Source organism: Corticium candelabrum, chromosome 3 (assembly GCF_963422355.1).
Source record: "Corticium candelabrum chromosome 3, ooCorCand1.1, whole genome shotgun sequence".
Taxonomy (NCBI): Eukaryota; Metazoa; Porifera; class Homoscleromorpha; order Homosclerophorida; family Plakinidae; genus Corticium; species Corticium candelabrum.
Genome location: NC_085087.1, coordinates 4,771,518 through 4,791,469, shown reverse-complemented (window position 1 = coordinate 4,791,469; position 19,952 = coordinate 4,771,518). Strand labels below are relative to the sequence as shown.

The window sequence follows — 19,952 nt, the reverse complement described above, 5'->3', positions numbered from 1 at the left end:
CTTCCTCAGGATTTCCAGTTTGGACATCTGCAATTATTGCCATTTTTAGTATTGCAGCTCTAATACTTGTTGTCTTTCTAATCATATTTTACGTTAGAAGTAAGTTGTAGTATTCTACACGCTTAATAGATTCTTACTCTTTGTCCTCCATTGTTTGATTAGAGAAACGACCACCAAGAGCAGCAAGTCAAGAATCAAAGTATTCATACATATTTTCTAAAATAACTTACTAAATTTGACCACTTCTCTAGGGACGCTGTCTTGATGGAATCAGAACCGACTGTGTATGCAATGCCAATAAAGAAGCGAGCTGTGGTATCGCCTTTCATTAAAGAATCTGCAACAAAAACACCAGAAGTACAGCTATCAATGGTCCTAGCAAACAAGCATGCGTTGGACTCTTTACCAACTAACCCAACCGAATGTCCTCTTTACTCGAATTTGTCTCAAGATGAGACCAACATGGCCTCTCAGGTAATTAAAAAAAATCAAATAATTCTAATGCATACCAACTAGTCACAATAAAATCATTCTTGAAGCAAATTTCAAATACAAACATTTCAATGTCTTGGCAATAAATAGTAGACCAAAAAATAGGCAAGTCATGCCTACCAGACTTCTACAGTTTAGCTAGTAAGAGTGCGTTACCGTACGCATTAAATTTTAGTCGTGTAACCAAAGATTAAATAATTTACCACAATTAAAATATTTCTTTATATGACGTCACAAACGTCAAGGTTAAAACTACTGTAAGCGAATTACACGTTCACAGCTACCTTCGCATCATGTAGCTGTTTGTTACTATTCAAGCGAATTATCGATCATATTTTATTTTAGGGAATCAATTATGACGAGTCTGAGTTACTTTGCGAGGAAGATGCACAACTAATGTATGCCACACCAGTAAAGACTACAACGGCAAATTCACAGCCCGAAATCGAGGACGACAATACGTTAACAGTTACGCAGAAATCGAGCAAAGAAGGCTACGACGGGCTATCTCCTCACATTACTCATTCAACTGCCCGTTCTCCAAATGTGAGGCACAACGACAGCGCCGCAATTTCTTCGGTAATTCAAACACACAAACTATGTCATGACATGAAAATATATTGTAGTTATTGTTGTGCATTTTAGAGTTTGCAGTATGCTGAGTTGCAGTTCGAAAACAACCCTGTGGACCCTGCAGTTCCATCTTCTGCTGCTGTCACGTATGCTAGCATAAAAACATAACTATGAAGTTTAATTTTGGCTAAGACGGTTAGCTAGCAAGATTTTTGAGTCGGTTCTTTATCGATTATCCAAAATTTGCGTAATTTTTAAATACAAGTAAAATTTGTTGCTAAGGGTTAACTCCAGGGTACGCCTTTCAATGGTCTTCGCTCGAATTGTCAAACTCCGACTTTAAGAAAATCTTTTTTATTTAAGTTTTTAGAATAGGAACACATTCTCTTTGCAATGTAAGCCAATTTATACTGCCGAGTGCATGGAATAAGTTAAGTAATGGATTTCTATAATCAGCGTGTCACCTATTCCAAAGCAGGCGTTAGTTCTAGTATATTAACAGGGTCGGTGGATCTGGGGAATGCAGAGTCGTATAGATGTGGCTTTGGCAGGATGACGGAGATCATTAATCCCCAACTTTGAGCAAAACCTCCATTTCTGTAAGCAAACAGCATTTTCGTACTGTATGTATGTACTCAAATGTCTTTCATGCCCCGACCCCAACTTGCTAGTGGATCAGCCGACCCTGTATCCCTACTGCTAGGAATATCGATGCCAATCGTCCTGACATCATTTTCAAAAATAAGAAGACAAACACAAACATCGCCAGGAAACAGGCTGAGAAATTGAAGAAATGCAGAGACTTGCGAGTGGAGGTAAGCCGCATGTGACAGTGTCAGACACTGGTTGTTCCAGTGGTGTTAGGATTGTTGGGCACAGTGCACGCAGGTATTGCACGGTGGGTGGACATTATTGCAGGTCATCACAACCTGCAGAAATTACAGAAAGTAATGCTTCATGAATCCAGTCCGATCCTACGTAAAATCGTGTCTTCTGTTTAGACAAGCATCCATGATGGTCTAAGCACCTCTGAGGCATAGTTTGGCTATTGTGCTTACAATAGACTTTACAAACCAGACTGATATGATTGAACACGACAGTTTATACTACTAAAATTGGCGGTGTTTGTATATATATATATATATATATATATATATATATATATATATATATACCAACGTTGTATCAAGTTTGATAGCCGGCTAGGCCGGATTACGCACAAGGCTAAATTTGTGTTACAGGCGTAACTCGGCGTGGGTAAGAACATAGGCAGGGTTGCGTCGGCCTCCAGCCTTATTCGGGTCTCTTTTCGCAGGTGCAACGTAGAACGACACTTTGCTGTAGAATTACCTAACGGGCAGGGTTTGTCATTATTTCAGGAAAGAGACTGAATGCCTCTGATAAACAAAATTTGAAGAAAAGTTGAATTACGCGGATTTTATCTCATAGCGTAGTTTTCTTTCTCATAAGTTCATTTGTTGTTGTCTACATGCCTGAGTTACGGCACAATGCTTTCTAGCAGAGCTCTCAGACTGGGTTATCTGGGCAAGCTGTAGTTAATTTTGCTTATCTTGAAGATCAAACTACGTCCAGAGCGAAGAGATAGGTTCCAAAAAGAAATATTGAGTGGTGTTACATCTATAAGGTTAGCATCAAACGAGATTGTTGCGTTTTACTATCTACACATCTAAAGTAAGCAAAAATTCAAATTTAGTTTAAATCATATCTTTCTACGTATTGCTACCTTTCATGATCATCCATTCAACACAACATACCAACAAAAATAGTCCAACATGTCTCGCCGCTCTGCCAGCTTACAAAGGCAATCTTCCATTCTTTGGAAGAGACAGAATAACAGCGTCAGAAACGCCGACAGGACCTATGTGCACGAGCAGCCTCAACGAGAGCAATGGAAACACCAGAACAGCGTCAGAAACGCCTACAAGACCTCTGTGCACGAGCAGTAAAAGGGATAGTATCTGAAACACCAAAACAGAGTCAGAAACATGACAAGACCTCTATGAACGAGCATCAAGAGGAAAGCATTTGAAACACCAGAACAGAATGAGGTACGGATTGAGAGTGTTCACACACGAGCAGCTGCAAAGAGAGCGGCTCAGACAGACGAAGAAAGGGAGAATGAGATAAGAGAACGTCATCTGCGTACGTCAATTTCATCAGCACGTCACTGCACTCCAGAACGTGAAAGACTGTTTGAAGTATTGAAGATCTCCGGTGTTGCATTCAATTACAACTCATCTCTTGATTATTCTATTGCGGCGAAGATTTGATCCATGTCTCAGAGCTGCGGGAAGTGTGGAGCATTGAAATGGCAGAAGGAAGCGAAAGGCATGTGCTGCTAGAATGGCAAAGTTTCTTTGCCAACACTTCCTTCTCCTCCAGAACCTCTCAAAACCATGCTAAATGGAGCAACAGCAGAGAGCCGAATTTTCTCGATAACATGCGCAAGTACAACAGCTGTTCTCAGATGACGAGTTTTGATCTGACAAATAAGTCACTGAGTATTGCTATATGCTAATTTTTATGGTTCAAGAGCAAGTTTATCACACTATCGGGAGTCTTCTTTCAATGGCCGGTGATGAGGCAAAGTTTCTGCAGATCTACTTTATTTGAGAACCAAAAGACCAGGCCAAACGACGAGGTCAGATTATTCCTGGAACCAAGCTCCCCATTATCTGGTCCCTTCAAGGGATGCTCCAGAAAAACAACTATTTGGTCCACAGTTTCACGTAAGCATTTGAAAACCATCTAGGAAGAGAGTTTGACATTGTCATCAATATAGTATACTTGATATAATAAATGTGTGTGTGTGTGTGTGTGTGTGTGTGTGTGTGTGTGTGTGTGTGTTTGTGTGTGTGTGTGTGTGTGTGTGTGTGTGTGTGTGTGTGTGTGTGTGTGTGTGTGTGTGTGTAAACGAAATTCTTTATGAGAATTCTTTAGAGATACTCTTCATAATAAATTGAAAGGGGTAAATGAGATGTACTTCATTAATGCATATAAGAATAAATAAATTAAACACTAACGGTCTAATCTGCTCGTGTGGAGGACGGTCCAGTTAGCTAGTAATAATAATAACAGCATGATGCTGGACAGACTCCGTCGTGAGTACTTTCGCAAAGTGAAGGTGGTTCTCCGGACTGATTTTTATGGTCACAACAAGATTCTAGCCATCAATGGGTTTGCACTACCGGTTCTCACTTACGGTTTTGGCGTCATTCATTGGGGTAAATGGACCTGTAGAAGCTCGATCGACGGACAAGAAAGCTCCTCTCTATGCACGGTGTCCACCATCTTTTTGCAGACGTTGACCGACTGTACGCTCCTTGCAGTGATGAGGATAGGGGTTTCAACAGATTGAGTCGACATATCAATCTTGTATTGTGAGGTTGAACTGTTACCTTGGCGACAGTTCTGATCCTTTTAAACAGATGATACGGGAGTGTGACTCCGAAAAATCTTTACACTCGATCAAGCGCATGGCTTGTCGCTTTATTGCACAGATGCGGAAGAGTCTTGCTTCGGACGACAAGTTGCAAAGATTACACAGGAATGCATTCATCTCGGTTGAAGGTGTCTTCGAGCAAGCGCCTGAAACAGATGCGAGACATTACCGTACGCGTTACAGTTCTCTTCGTGTGCGGTCCTGGAGCGGGAAGTCTATGCATGGGCAGTATCGCCGCCTCACTGAGCAACCGCCTGTGGACATGAAAGATACCTACGAATGGCTAAAGGCAGCAAATATTTCTGCTGCAACTGAGGGACTGGTTGTTTGCTGCTCAAGACCAAGCTCTTCGGTCTCGGTACTATGAGCTCAAGATTCTACATCGTGATGTCAGTCCTACTTACCGCATGTGCAGTGTAGCCCTGGAAACAGTCGATCACATTGTTGCAGGCTGTAGTGCTTTGGCACCGATGAACTACACTGATCGACACAATCAGGTGGTCTACATCATTCACTGAGATGTTTGTCGTAATTTTGGTGTTCCAGTGGAGAGCAGATGGTACCGGCATCATGCTGATAGGCTTGTGAAGACGAATGACATTACTATGATGTGGGATATCACCATCCCAACTGCCAAGAAAATCAAAGCAATCGTCCAGACATCTGTCTCAGAAATAGGAAGACAAACACTTGTCTTCTTATTGATATCAGCTGTCCTGCTGATAGCAACATTGGCAAGAAACATGTTGAGAAGTTGGCGAAGTACAGCGACTTGCGAGCAGAGATAAGCCGCATGTTAAATTGTCGAAAACTGATGGTTTCGGTGGTCTTGGGAGCTTTGGGCAAAGTGCACTCAGGTATTGCACGGTAGCTGGACATTATTACACGCCGTCGCAACCTGCAGCACTTACGGAAAACAGTGCTTCTGGGATCTACTCGGATCCTTTGTAAAGTCATGTCTTCTTTCTAGACAGCCGTGATGGTCTAAGTACTTCTGAAGCAGGGTTTGCTTCCTGTACTTGTAATAGACTTTACAAACCAGACTGATCTGGTTGAGCACGACAATGATAATAATAACAATGATTACCACTCTATGGTTTGGGGGTTCAAACCCCAGTAACGACAGTAAATTATGAAACTTGTCTGTCTTTCTTTCTCATATTTCTCTAGCTTTATACAAGAGACTATGACTCGTTTCAGTTGTTGGGTAGTTTCTGCGGTCTGGCGAACGGTCCGTTGACAATGACATTCAGTGCTTTCCTGGTGGTTATTTATATCCACTAGGCGTGCTGTCCCGATATTTGCGGTCACAGTAATGACTGCAATACATATCGAATTGGCTAGTCATTGATCGCCGTGTGGACTACACAATAACATGTACCCTGCTCGGCTAACCTGCCGGGTTGGTGGGCGTCCAGATGGGGGTAAAGACCCCTCTTGCCCATTATGGAAGGGCATAACGAAACAATAATAATAATAATAATTACAATTATAATGGATCTACTCGGATCCTTCGTAAAGTCATGTCTTCTTTCTAGACATCCGTGATGGTCTAAGTACTTCTGAAGCAGGGTTTGCGTCCGGTACTGGTAATATACTTTACAAACCAGACTGATCTGGTTGAACACGACACATAATAAAACTCCATGGTTTGGGGGTTCAAACCCCAGTGACGAAAGTAAATTATGAAACTTGTCTGTCTTTCTCTCTCATGTTTCTCTAGCATTAATCATGAGGCTATGATTCGTTTCAGTCGTTGGGGAGTTTTTGTGGTCTGGCGAACGGTCCATTCACGATGACGTTCAGTGCTTTCCTGGTGATCATTTATATCCACTAGGCGTGCTGTCCCGATATTTGCGGTCATCGTAATGCTTGCAATCTATATCGAATTGGCTGGTCGTTGATCGCCGTGTGGACCACACAAAAACATGTACCCCGCTGGGCTCACCTGCCGGATTGTTGGGTGCTCAAATGGGGTAAAGACCCTACGTTCCCATTATGGAGGGGCATACCGACACATAGACTTTACAACCCAGGCTGATCTGGTTAAGCACACATAAATAATAATAATAATAATAATAATAATAATAATAATAGAGTGCATCCATCTCGGTTGAAGGTGGCTTCGAGCAAGCGCCTAAAACAGATGCGAGACATTACCGTACGTGTTGCAGTTCTCTTCGTGTGCGGTCCTGGAGCGGGAAGCCTATGCACGGACAGTATCGTCGTCTCACTGAGCAACCGCCTGTGGACATGAAAGAGACCTACGGATGGCTAAAGGCAGCGAATCTTCCTGCTGCAACTGAGGGACTGGTTGTTGCTGCTCAAGACCAAGCTCTTCGGACTCGGTACTATGAGCGCAAGATTCTACATCGTGATGTCAGTCCTACTTGCCGCATGTGCAGTGTAGGCCTGGAGACAGTCGACCACATTGTGGCAGGCTGTAGTGCTTTGGCACCGACGGACTACACTGATCGACACAATCAGGTGGCATCCATCATTCACTGGGACGTTTGTCGCCATTTTGGGGTTCCAGTGGAGAGCAGATGGTACCGGCATCATCCTGATAGGCTTGTGGAGACGGATGACATTACTATGATGTGGGATACCACCATCCCCACTGCCAGGAAGATCAAAGCCAATCGTCCAGACATCTGTCTCAGAAATAGGAAGACAAACACTTGTCTTCTTATTGATATCAGCTGTCCTGCTGATGGCAACATTGGCAAGAAACATGCTGAGAAGTTGGCGAAGTACAGCGACTTGCGAGTGGAGATAAGCCGCATGTGGCATTGTCGAACACTGGTGGTTCCGGTGGTCTTGGGAGCTTTGGGCACAGTGCACGCAGGTATTGCACGGTGGCTGGACATTATTCCAGGTCATCACAACCTGCAGCACTTACAGAAAACAGTGCTTCTGGGATCTACTCGGATCCTTCGTAAAGTCATGTCTTCTTTCTAGACAGCCGTGATGGTCTAAGTACTTCTGAAGCAGGGTTTGCTTCCGGTACTTGTAATAGACTTTACAAACCAGACTGATCTGGTTGAGCACGACATAATAATAGACCATGGCGTAGTGGTTAGCGACAATGACTATCACTCCATTGTTTGGGGGTTCAAACCTAAGTGACAACAACAACTTTTGAAACTTGTCTGTCTTTCTTTCTCGTGTTTCTCTAACTTTGTCTATAAAACTATGACTCGTTTCAGTCATTGAGGAGTTTGACGATGACGTTTAGCGCTTTCCTGGTAGTCATTGCTTTTTACTAGGCGTGCTAATCACGAGTTCGCGATCACCGTAATGCCTGCAACCTACATCGAATTAGCTAGTCACTGATCGCCGAGTGGACTCAACAGAAACTTGTAGTTTGCTAGGTTTACCTGCCGGTTGGTGGGCGCCCAGATGGGGTAAAGACCCCACGTGCCCATCATAAAGCCCATCATTGTTGTTTACCTAATGACCGATTTAAGACAACACTAAAACAAGAAGCAGATAGAAGACAGCTGAAGTTTGAATAGAACAATGGAACACGGTACGCCAATTAGCCATACAAGTAATTATCACATCGTCTTCAAAACTTCTGACTTGATGATGCATCAAATATTTTGTATATTAATTAATTATCTTCTCAGAACAAAACCCAAAATGGTATATACAGAACCAATGTATTTATAACTCAGAACTTATAAATAAAATGTAAAGAAGCAAGCAATTACAGATGCAAGCGTCACACTCTACAATGAAAATATTACACTATATCAACTTGCAGGTTCACTCCTTTATTTTACTTCAAATTTTTCCGATGACAGTCTACATAATACACTTTCTAGGAAGTACACTTGGATTGTAAACATCTATGGAAATGACTATACTTACAAGTGGCAATTTAAATATCCCCAGATTACCAGATCAGACAGTCTTTTATGTTCGTTACAGAATATTTACACAACTAAGGCAAGCGAAGCACACGATGATGCGCAAATCAGATATGAAACTTGTATAAAAAATTCTAAGACATTTTTTTCTGCAACAGCAACTCTACATATTGCTGGTAAGAAATTGTAGCAAAACAATAAATATTAATTAGTTAGTTAGTTAATAATTCGTGCGTTTAATGCAATTAATCGCTTTCAAATTTTATTTAATTTTAAATTAACGTATATTATTTAATTGTTAATAGATGTATTTACTATTGTTTACTTATACAGCTCATCCACAAATTTTGAAAAATTAAAAAGTTTGATGGGTGTCGCCGAGTCTTTGGCCGAGGCTTGTTTTAATGTCTCCAGGAGTCCTGAGCCTTCAATAACAATCAGCAAACGAGACAGTGCAGACGTTTCGTATCTTCCATACAGAAGAACTGCGTACGTTTGGACATCTGAAAGTCACTGATACGGGAAACATCACTATAAAAGTAAAAATCTGTTACGGAAATTCAAACGTAACTATTTATCTTTAGGTTTCTCGACGTAAGTAACATGCAGAAACATACTGAATGAACAAACTTTGATTCAAATGTCTGGTTTGAAACAGCTAAAATCTCTACTACTGAAAAATAAGAAACAAGTAATATGACAAAAAGAACAACAAACCAAAGTACTGGAAATACAGCAGATGAAAAAACTTTATCAAGTAACAAACTTCAATTTCAAGATATCTGTTTACATTTGGCTTTCTTGCTAAGAAATGCCAATTTGGAGATATGTAGTTATTGCAATTTGTAGCATCGCAGCTGTAATCGCTTTCGTTGCTCTGCTTGTCTATTATATTAGAAGTAAGTAATATATACAAATTTTGTGTATTTGCTTTGCTCGTTGTGTTGTGAATAGAAGCTAAATCTCTAAGAGAGAAACGCCAAGAGTCAAGATATTTCAGATTTATAAGAAAAAGCAAGTTTCTCAAATGGATATTAATGTCCAGATATGATCTACCCTTACAATCACAGCCACCTGTGTATGAGACATCAGTCAATATCACGATAGCAACATTTAGCAAATGCGCAACTATGGTAACCAATGATAAAAAATGCCAAATTAAGAAATTATAAATGACAACTGCCTTTAATTCTGAATTAATTTTTAAAATATTTATAATTTTTAATAAGTCAAAAATTGTTAAATAAATACTTGGTGTTAAACATACATACCAAATTTTTAAATCCATTTTTTAGCTTGAAGAGTATGACGAGCAGGTTGTATGGAATAATTTGGCTGAAGAAGTACCGTGTGCAACCACACCAGAAAGACATGAAGTCAAGTTTTATTTGAAGTCTAAGTCCACGGATAAAATAACAGCTGCCGAAACAACTGGAGGAGGTTATGACATACCATGTTTTCTGGGTGTGGATTCGACCGTAATGATGTAAATAGCGGAGTGACTACAGCAATTCCTTGTTCTTCTTCTCCTACATGTGCTACTGTCCACAAATACTATGAGAAATGTTAGTCAAAATTGATGAGCTAAGTAAGAGCACTGTTTAGTTAACTGTTAAACAAATGTTGAAAACAATCGTAGAAGTTCGAAGGTGCGCACGTTGAATCCGGGATTCGCAGCTCTGCGTTTGACACACACACACACACACACACACACACACACACACACACACACACACACACACACACACACACACACACACACACACACACACACACACACACACACACACACACACACACACACACACACACACACACACACACACACACACACACACACACACACAAACACACACACACACACGCAAGCAAGCAAGCAAGCAAGCGGTTATATAGAAAGACTCCAAAACTTAAATTCATACTACACTAAGCCTATATATATATTTATTTATATTTGTATATCTATATATTTATATATTTGTATATTTATTAAATTTTTATGCGTATTTTAGCACTTGTCATATGAATTTACGGCAAAACGGAAAAACGGGTTGGCAAAACGACAATGCCAGATGAATTCAATTTTGACTCTGTAACATATGCGCTAAAATTTGAAGCAAGGGACCCTTTTCGAGGGGTCGACTCAATTGTAATTTTGCTTCCTCACGTGACTAAACAGCAAAGGAGACTGATTTGTGACAACGGAATGAAAAGAAGAAACTAAAAGAAGAAAGTTTTTGAGTTTCCGCGCGGTACTTTGACAGAAATTATTGCTACGCAAACATTATCACGTGACAACGTGACCATTGTTACGCGACTATCTCAGTAAACGAGTGAGACGATTGAACCGTGAGTGAAGAATTGAAGACAACTATATTATTTTGCGTTCAATTACCCGAACTCTGCATTCAATTATCCGATACAGGCAATCAATTATCCGAATTTAGCGTTCAGTTATCCGATTCGGGCATTCAATTATCCGACTCGGGCATTCAATAAATTGATGTTATGACTTAGTTAGAAACACTAAGTATAGAAATAGTTATTTTAGCCGCCCATTTCTTTCATGACGTCTTTCTATGATGCTCACTAACGTTTCATCTGAACAATAAATGATTGGTTCAGGAAAGGTGGGAAGGCGAAGTAGTGAAATTCGAGCTCATGATTAGCTATAAACCAGGTACGACGCATGATGGACTGATGCATGGTGTCACGCAGGACGCGCGGTTTACAAAGTATGCGGATTACACCACGATTGACAGAGCATAAGGCGTTGTTGTAGGCTTCCTAGATATGTAGATTTTGTTCTTTCACAACAGCTTAGTTAGACCTCTGCGGAAACGTGGGACACCAAGATTTGTGCAAAGGAAATTATCGCACAACACACACTAAATATTCACGCTAAAGTCAAGATTAAATAAAAATTATTTCGTCTAGACAGCTGATGAATGATGATATTTGAGCGGCTGCCCAACCGCAGACTGTAAGTTATTCAGTTTTCCATGACAATAATTGAACGCCTAAATCGGATAATTAAACGCCCAATACGGATAATTTACTGCCTGAATTGGATGATTGAATGCAAAATATTATAGAAGAGCAACTGAAAGTCTGTTTCCTGAGTTCCCGCGTTTGTTTGACAAAAACTATTGCTACGTAGCGCAACCATTGTTACGCGAACAAGTAAAGACAGTACACCATCGCTCGCCAAACACAATGCTAACCAAGCATTTACTAGTTTACTATGTTTTCCAAGCGTGCAAAAAAAGAAGACCACGCCCACACAACGCTCCAAAACCTTGGCAATCCCTACCTAGAGGGTACTATTACGGCAAAGTATAGAGTCGGGTTGAGAAAACGACGATGCCGGATGAATGCAATTTTGACGCCGCAACTCATGCGAATAAAATTGAATTAAGGGTCTCCTTTCAAGGGCTCGACAAAATAACAATATCTTGGCGAGAAAATTAACAAGATTCTAGATTTTGTTCCCGTACGCGAATAAAGAGCAAATGAGACTGATGGTTGACAAAAGAAATAGAAAGGAAAAGCTAAAAGATGAGAAAAGTCTGTTTTTTGAGTTTCGCGCGTTACTTTGACAGAAATTACTGCTATGCAACCATTATCACGTGACTACGCGATAATTGTTACGTGACTATCTTAGTTAGTAAACGATTCAAGCGTGAACGAAGAATGAATAACAAAGCCAGAAGAAGAGCAACTGACAGTCTGATTTTGAGTTCCCGCATTTTGTTTGACAAAAATTATTGCTTCCTACCACAATGCTAATTGAGCATTTACTATTAGTACTGGGAAATGCTCCGGTGGCACTAAAATTCCATCTCAGAAAACAATTGAATACAGACGTCTCAGTGCACAGTTTTGTGTATTACCATTAATTACATGCATATTTTCTAGACATGCATCATTATATTGTAAGCTGTTGTCTTCAAAGATACTTTAAGTAAAAATAGTTCTGCTGTCTATAATGTTAATTAGAAAGACCATTTTTATCTACATGTCTATTAATATAAACTGTTTAATTAATTTACAAAAATTAGCATTTTTTGCTAATTCTTAATAGATTAAATTATGGTCTAAATTAGACATGCAAATTGTGTGATAGTTTTATGCAAACTATTAGATATCGAACTTCTGCTGCTTTTACGGCGATATGGTTTGGCTGTCGTTGTAAATCCCTCTGACAACCGTATGAGATACACCCCTGATTAAATATATTTTCTCTTACTCCTTAGATAGTAATAGAATTCAATTTTGGCACATATAATGACAGATCTTCCCACAATCTCAGAACAATCGACAATTATGAGTAAATCAAAATCTTGTGTAAAAGCTTGTTGTAATGTTACTGGAAGTCCAAAGCCTTATCTCCAAATTGATCAACAAGCCAACAAAATCGTCAACGGTTCTGTTGAAATAGACGAGAACTGCGTCTACTTGGTGCCTCATAAAGTCAATAATGCCGAAAACATACTGGACTGCAGAAAACGTTTGTCAAATAAATTTTAGTACACCATTTCAAATGTTAAAACTATTTTGACTAGAACTGCAGAATAGCAATCTATAACTTTCAAAAACAAATATATACATCTAAGGAACTGATGATCTACTGCCTTACAAAACACGTTATTGTTGATTTATGATTGATCTAAATGTAAAGTTTGGACTACAGCGCTCATTGTCGATTCTGTCTGTATTTTGCTGTGCCAACTAACTGCCATTTTGGTCTGACAAATACCAACAGCGCTAGAATTTGTAACCCCGCAGGAGAAGGCATGTTGGTGGCCTAAAATTTAAAATTAGATTAAGAAAACAACATTTAGATAATGTCATACATAGCACGACTGTAAGCTTGACAGATACAATATATTGGATATTAAATCATAAATGGTATTTACAAAACTTTTATAAAATGCAGCTACTAGTATGTGCAAATTAAATCAAAGTTTTTAAATTTGATTTAGAATCGTTTGCTTGGTAATTAAGGATAGATTACATTGTTGATTAAACAGACACTTACCTAACGCATTTCTAAGCGTGTTAAATTAAAATACACCTAACTGCCATAATTGTTTATCTTCTTAGTACCGACCATGACAAGCAGTTGCCATTTATCCTTCGGCATGGTGTGATTGTTTATACATTTAAATTTAAATTTTTGAATTTGTTAAGTATTTTGCAAATAAAATGTTTAGACTTGTCTTACTCCCCAGACTGTATATATACATCTTGTTTACGTTAACAATCTGATGATTGCAATATCACATGCAATAATTTGACCAGAACTGCTAGAACACTATGTATGTAACTAGATATGGTATCGCCCAGCTCCATCGAGTCGATAAAATAACATGGTATCTAGAGTTTACTGTATAAAAGCAGTAGCGCAGCAAAGCATGATCCTAGCCGTTGCCTATTTTCTCGACTAGAAGCAAACTTATCTACCTTAATAAATTACCGTAGAAATAATATCAATAGAAAAATTGACATGTACGTACGGGATATTTGAAAGGTGGTGTGCTTTACAGATGTCACGCCACGTTTGTGTGATTCGCACAAAGAGACAAAGGCCTACAGCCTGTTCTAATAAATGTGACTATTGGTGACGAGATTGAAAATTGTTATCGTAATTTTTTTGCGCCTTGCTAGAGTAAGAAGTTCCCTCTTTGTAAAGTATCGTGAATTGTAGTACTATGGTTATCGACCACGTTGTAACTATATTATGTTCAGACTCAGCAATGTTCGACAAGCACTTGACCTTTCATCTATTTGTCTTTCGGGTATCTATTGTTGTCGCTATTTTGGAGTCAGTCGCTAGTGGGCAAACAGTACTTTGTCAAACTGATAGCAAAGGTAAATCGTCATGCGCATGCTTGGCCTGCATTTGTAAAATTTTGTAAGAGAGTGAGACCGCAGCATACATAAATTAGAAAGTTACTGGCTTGTTACTTAACTGGTATTGATCAGCTGATTTCTGTCTAGATGTCTTGCTGTACGAGAAAAATATTACGCTGTACAGTCTTGTTGGATCAAATTTCAGATTTCTACCACATCGATTCCCAATATTCGAAAAGTCAAAATATTTTATACTGTCTGATAAATACAGTTGGACCGTCAACGTCTTTGAAACCAATTTTATCTATCAGTGGCCAAAAGCTGTCAAGACGTCAAACGAAACAAAATATCGGACAATCTTCAAAATGTATTACAGAAACCTCAAAGTAAATGGTATTACAGAGGAATACGATGGTGTGCGCCTAAGATATACAGTTGTGCTGCCTAATTTCACAATCTTTCATTCAAAAACGGCGACTTTACGTGTCGGTGGTAAGCTAAATTATAAGTAAAGCAATAAATATTTACTAAATAACTAATTCGTACATTGGAATCTTTAATGTTCAAGATTAGTATAACTAAATTAACTCTCACTGTCATGTATATTATCCTAAGTTATCTGAGACTTATCTCAAAGGATTTTCCAGAGTCCATAGAAACTGATGATTTTAGCACACAGACGTCATGCATGCAAGTTCTTGATACACTTTTGCTACGGATACCATCATTTGATTTGATTGCTTGCTAGTCCTGCGCAATGCTCCGACGAACCAAAATTCCATCTCTGTAAACAATTGAATACGAACATCTCAGTGCACAGTTTTATGTTCTACCATTCGTTTTAGATGCATGTTTTCTAGACTTGGAAACTTATATCGCAAGCAGTTTTCTTTAAAGATACTTTAAGTCTAAATTGTTCTGCAGTTTATAATGTTAAATAGAAAGATCTCGATTTTATCGACATGTCTATTAATATAAACTGTTTAATTAATTCATTAAATTAGGATTTTATTTGCTAATTTTTATAAATTAAGTCAAAGTCCAAACTAGGCATGGAAATCGTATGATAATTTTATGCAGACAATTTAATTCGAACTTCTGCTGCTTTTACGGCGCTTGGTTTGGCTGTCGTTGTAAATCCCTCTGATAATCGTATAAGATAAGCCCTAATTAAATATATTTGTCTTACTACTTAGTAGTAATAGAATTTAAATTTTACACATATACAGATCTTCCCACAATCTCAGAACAATCGACCATTATTTGGAGTGAATCAAATTCTCGAGTAAAAACTTGTTTTAATATTACCGGAAGTCCCAAGCCTTCTCTGAAAATGAATCAACAAGCCAACAAAATCGTCAACAGTTCTGTTGAAATAGACGAGAGCTGCGTCTACTTTGTGTTTCATAAAGGCAATAATGCCGGAAAATTTACTGTGACAGCAGAAAACTGTTTCGGACAATCAAATATTACCATTAGTGTTCCAAATGTTCAAAGTAAGTTTACTTTACACTAAACAATTGACATGAGCGAAGAATCCATTGCTAAGATATTCGTTTGGACATCACAGGCACTCTAAGTACTGAAAACTCTAAAATATATACTCCACCTGTTAGTACTTCAAATGTGCTCAGTACTCTCACACGGTCAGAATCACCTCCTGTTTCTTTATATTTGATTGGTGCAACGACACAAAATACTGCAGAAGAAGAGAGCAATACAACTTCATCAGGTAACCATGTATGACCAAATTTTTTTGGTGTACTAATATTTTTAAAGCATTTTCTCTTTAGGATTTCCAAGTTGGGCATATGCAATTATTTCTATCTTTAGTATTGCGGCGGTCACATTCTTTCTCTTACCTATCATACTTTATGTTAGAAGTAAGTTGTGGTATTCTACATGCATGCACGCTATATTTACGTTTTGTCATGCATTGTTGGATTAGAGAACACATCATACAAAGCAGCAAGTCAACATTCAAAGTATTTAAACATATTTGCCAAATAATTACTATATTACAAATAGTGTTCTATTAATTATTGATAGAATCAGGTGTAGGCGCACGATTATGTTGTTGACCATTGCATACGGGGTTCGTCATAACCTGGTTAATTTTTGTGGCTTCGTGCAAGTTTCTTACAGAGGCGCATAAAACCGTCACCTGCAGCCAAATTTAAGTCTTGGTTTCGTCTAGATCAATCCGATTTTTTGACGTCATTCGATAGCAAATTTGATACTCCGCCACTACACCACAAAGACTATTCGAGTTTGTATTGGGAACGTCTTGATAGCCTCTCAGTGGCGGTGAAGCGATCTCCAGCAGCAAACGTTTGCAAAGTGTCAGTTATAAGATATAGACGGAACCGATCGATGTCATTTCCTTTATCCATAAATTACATCTCTATAATAAGATGTATTTCAAAGATCTTTTCTATATATAATTTTTGCTTATGTTGAAACGTATATTTTACATAAAATAACTATTGCATTACTATTGACATAACACAATTCACTATTTACAATACCTACTAACTAAAATTATGTTTAGTAATGGAGCAGTGGATTCATCGAATCCAACGAATGAGGGGTCCAGCCATGTCTATGAATACATAACTAATGAAGACCAAGTGAGGCAAGTGAGACTGGAGTCATCTTATGTTGAACCATTCAATTTCGCTATTCAAGAAAATCCAGCCTACGGAGCTGCAGTTTAATTCTTCAATTGACGCAACAATGTTGTTGCTACAGATGTTGGCACTTCACCTTCATTTGATGACAAACAGCCGCTTAACTTTAAAGGAGCTAGTGTAGACCTGTTTCAGCTTAGGTTGTATCTGGAGTAGAGCATAAAATGATTTCATTCATTTTTGCAAAAGCAGAAAAATTTACATGTAATGCAAATTGGAAACTTGCACCGTTGAAATTTACGTGCATAAAGTCTAAAAGACGATTTAATTAAGCAACGACATAGATATAACGTTACAATAATTAAGCGATTAACAATAAGCATGAAGCAGGGACATAACAGTTCGCATATTTCTGAAAGATCAGACATTATTTACAAAAAATTGGAAAAAACGAGAAAATGCAATTATCTGCAAATTCAAATTAAATCTTTTTTAAATTTTAATTTTTAAATAGTTAACAGGTAATCGATTATATAAGGTTGCAATGTTACACAAAAGATTTACTCACGTGATGAACTACGATTTTGTCACATTGACAAGGCATTATGCTATGTATCTAATCGTCTGTGTTACTTTTTCGGCATACCAAACGTACAGCAATCAGACAGTTGAGTGTACGAAGTCATTACAAGCGCTAAGTATATGGAAAGTTCCAAGTCTAAATTACTGTGCGAATGATACGTCACATTAATGTATATAATGCTTGCCTGAAAATTAATCGTATCAGAAAGCAAATTCTTACTTGAAATGTCTTACATCGACACTAATGTTTTTAGTTACAACATCACACAAGAACGAGTTTGAACTACGTGACACCTACAAAGATTACATCTCTTCATTTATACCAACATTTCCTAATTTAGTAAAATACCACTCATAACTTTGCTATTATTGATCAAATGTGAAAGTTTGTACCACAGCGCTCATTGTCGATTCTGTCTGTATTTTCATGTGCCAAATGTCCTTTTGTGTAACAAATATCGACAACGCTAGAATTTGCAATCCAGCAGGATAAGGAATACTGGTGACCTAAACTCTAAAATTAGATTAAGGCAACAACATGCAGATACGTCATACATAACTAACACGATTGTAAGCGTGACAGATACAATATATTGGATATCAAATCATAAATAGCATTTACAAAATATTGTTAAAGTGCATCTACTAATTTGTAAAATTCAAAATCAAAGCTATAAATTTTTGATTTAGAATCGTTTGCTTGGTAATTGACTATAGTTTACCATTTCGATTAAACAGACACTTGCGTAATGCATTTCTACTCGTGTTAAAATACACCTAACTGCTGTAATTGTTTACCATCTCAGTACCGAACACGACAAGCAGTTGCCCTTTATCCCTCGTAACGGTGTGATTGTTTATACATATAAATTTCAATTTTTGAATTAGTTAAGTATTTCGTAAATAATATGTTTAGAGTTGTCTTGCTCTCTAGACTTTATATATACATCTTGTTTACGTCAGTAATGTGATGATTGCAATATCACATACAATAATTTTACCACAACTGCTAGAACAGTACGTAGCCTTGCAAGCCAGGCTCTTCCGCGCAGTCGCTGAGCTAAACGCACGTGAATCACACGAGGAGGAGGAGCTTTTACCGGAATTGCTCCAGCGCGAAAAGAGCCTGATCGCTTTAGAGAACGTCATAGTGACGTGGGACCCCCGATCCGACTTCATAGCTTGATAAAGCTAATTCGATTAGGTAAGCATGTAGGTATGAAAGCTGAAACACGCGGCATCGCTTCACGCACTTGCTTGTTTTGCACGAAGTACGTAGTTGACACCATCGTTCGCTTCTAGTACGAATCTAGACAGCTCAGCCATGTAATATTCTGCAGGGTCACGACTCCTTTTCAGCGTTCAGTTTCGCCAACCGTACACCGCCGAATCTAGATCTGCAGCACGGTAGTTTGAGAAAAGAACTCATTGTACGGGGTTAGTGTTTATGTAGCAGTGAGAATCCGTGCATTGAAACAAGTCGTACGTAGAGCGCGGCCCCGTTCCTCGGACACCATAAAATTCCGACGCGAGTTCATTATCCGTTCAGACGCGTACCCAGGATTTCTCTGGATTTTTATATTAATATCAATAATATTGATCTGTTTATATTAATATCAATATTATTGATCTTAATAACTGTTTATATCAATATCTGGATTAATATTGATATTAATGGTTTAATTGATATTTGATATTTACTCTCATCCTTGTAATATCGCGATGTCTTATGTATCTATACAAGTTGACAAAATGTCTTTCAAAATCATTCTTCGCGAATGTTTCCTGGAAAACTGTAATAACTGCATCAAAATCGATTGTCATCGACTGATTGATGTGTAGTAGAGCCAAACTGCTTAGTCTATCTTGGCCCATTGAGGACTTTAGGTATGTCTTTAGTCGCCTTGAACGATCTTTTCTTGCCGTACTCTACTTGAACCGGGAATTTGTAATTGAAGACTGGTCTAAACGCCTGCTCAATCAGCTTGTACTTGTCGTCGTTGTTCATGTAGCGTATGGTTTCGTCACTATAGCGTCCAAGATCCCTTCGACCTGAGTCAGGTTCCAGTCCCAGATCATTCACGCACCCGCCGGTCGGCACAGCGACTTCTCCTCGAGTGAGCTTTGTCCGCTTCGGCTGACTGTCAATTCGAGCCTCCGCTACGAGGGGTCCATCTTCAGCAGCTGTAGGCCCTGTTACAAACTGCGACAATGTCAACTGACGCTTCATTCCTGACTGGCACGTGTAGCAGTGAGAAGACAGCGCGTTAGACACGTGCTACAACATAGACTCGAATTCCCAGACATCTGTATACTGTTAGCGGTAACGCCCACCTCTAGGGGGGTTTCCGGGCAACCTGGAAACATGCCTGCGTACGCCACTGCCGTTTTTGAACGCAATCCCTACCCCATCTTAAATGTAGGTATCCAAGTTGTAATTGAGCACACCAAAAGAGAGCATTGTATCTCTTCTCTGCTTAG

At 38.8% G+C, this 19,952-nt stretch overlaps 2 protein-coding genes across 2 annotated transcripts; both read left to right on the top strand.

Moving 5' to 3' along the window:
- Positions 1-6,775: 6,775 nt before the first annotated feature.
- LOC134177504 (uncharacterized) lies at positions 6,776-7,584 on the top strand. Its single transcript, XM_062644290.1, has one exon. The coding sequence runs from the start codon at positions 6,782-6,784 to the stop codon at positions 7,487-7,489; it is 708 nt and encodes a 235-aa protein (XP_062500274.1). The 5' UTR covers positions 6,776-6,781; the 3' UTR covers positions 7,490-7,584.
- A 6,576-nt stretch (positions 7,585-14,160) lies between these two features.
- Positions 14,161-17,091, top strand: LOC134177506 (uncharacterized). Its single transcript, XM_062644292.1, has 7 exons — positions 14,161-14,277; positions 14,407-14,751; positions 15,489-15,755; positions 15,830-15,991; positions 16,053-16,142; positions 16,208-16,244; positions 16,811-17,091. Exons 1-7 carry the CDS (start codon positions 14,163-14,165, stop codon positions 16,974-16,976), a joined length of 1,182 nt encoding a protein of 393 aa, XP_062500276.1. The 5' UTR covers positions 14,161-14,162; the 3' UTR covers positions 16,977-17,091.
- Positions 17,092-19,952: the final 2,861 nt, after the last annotated feature.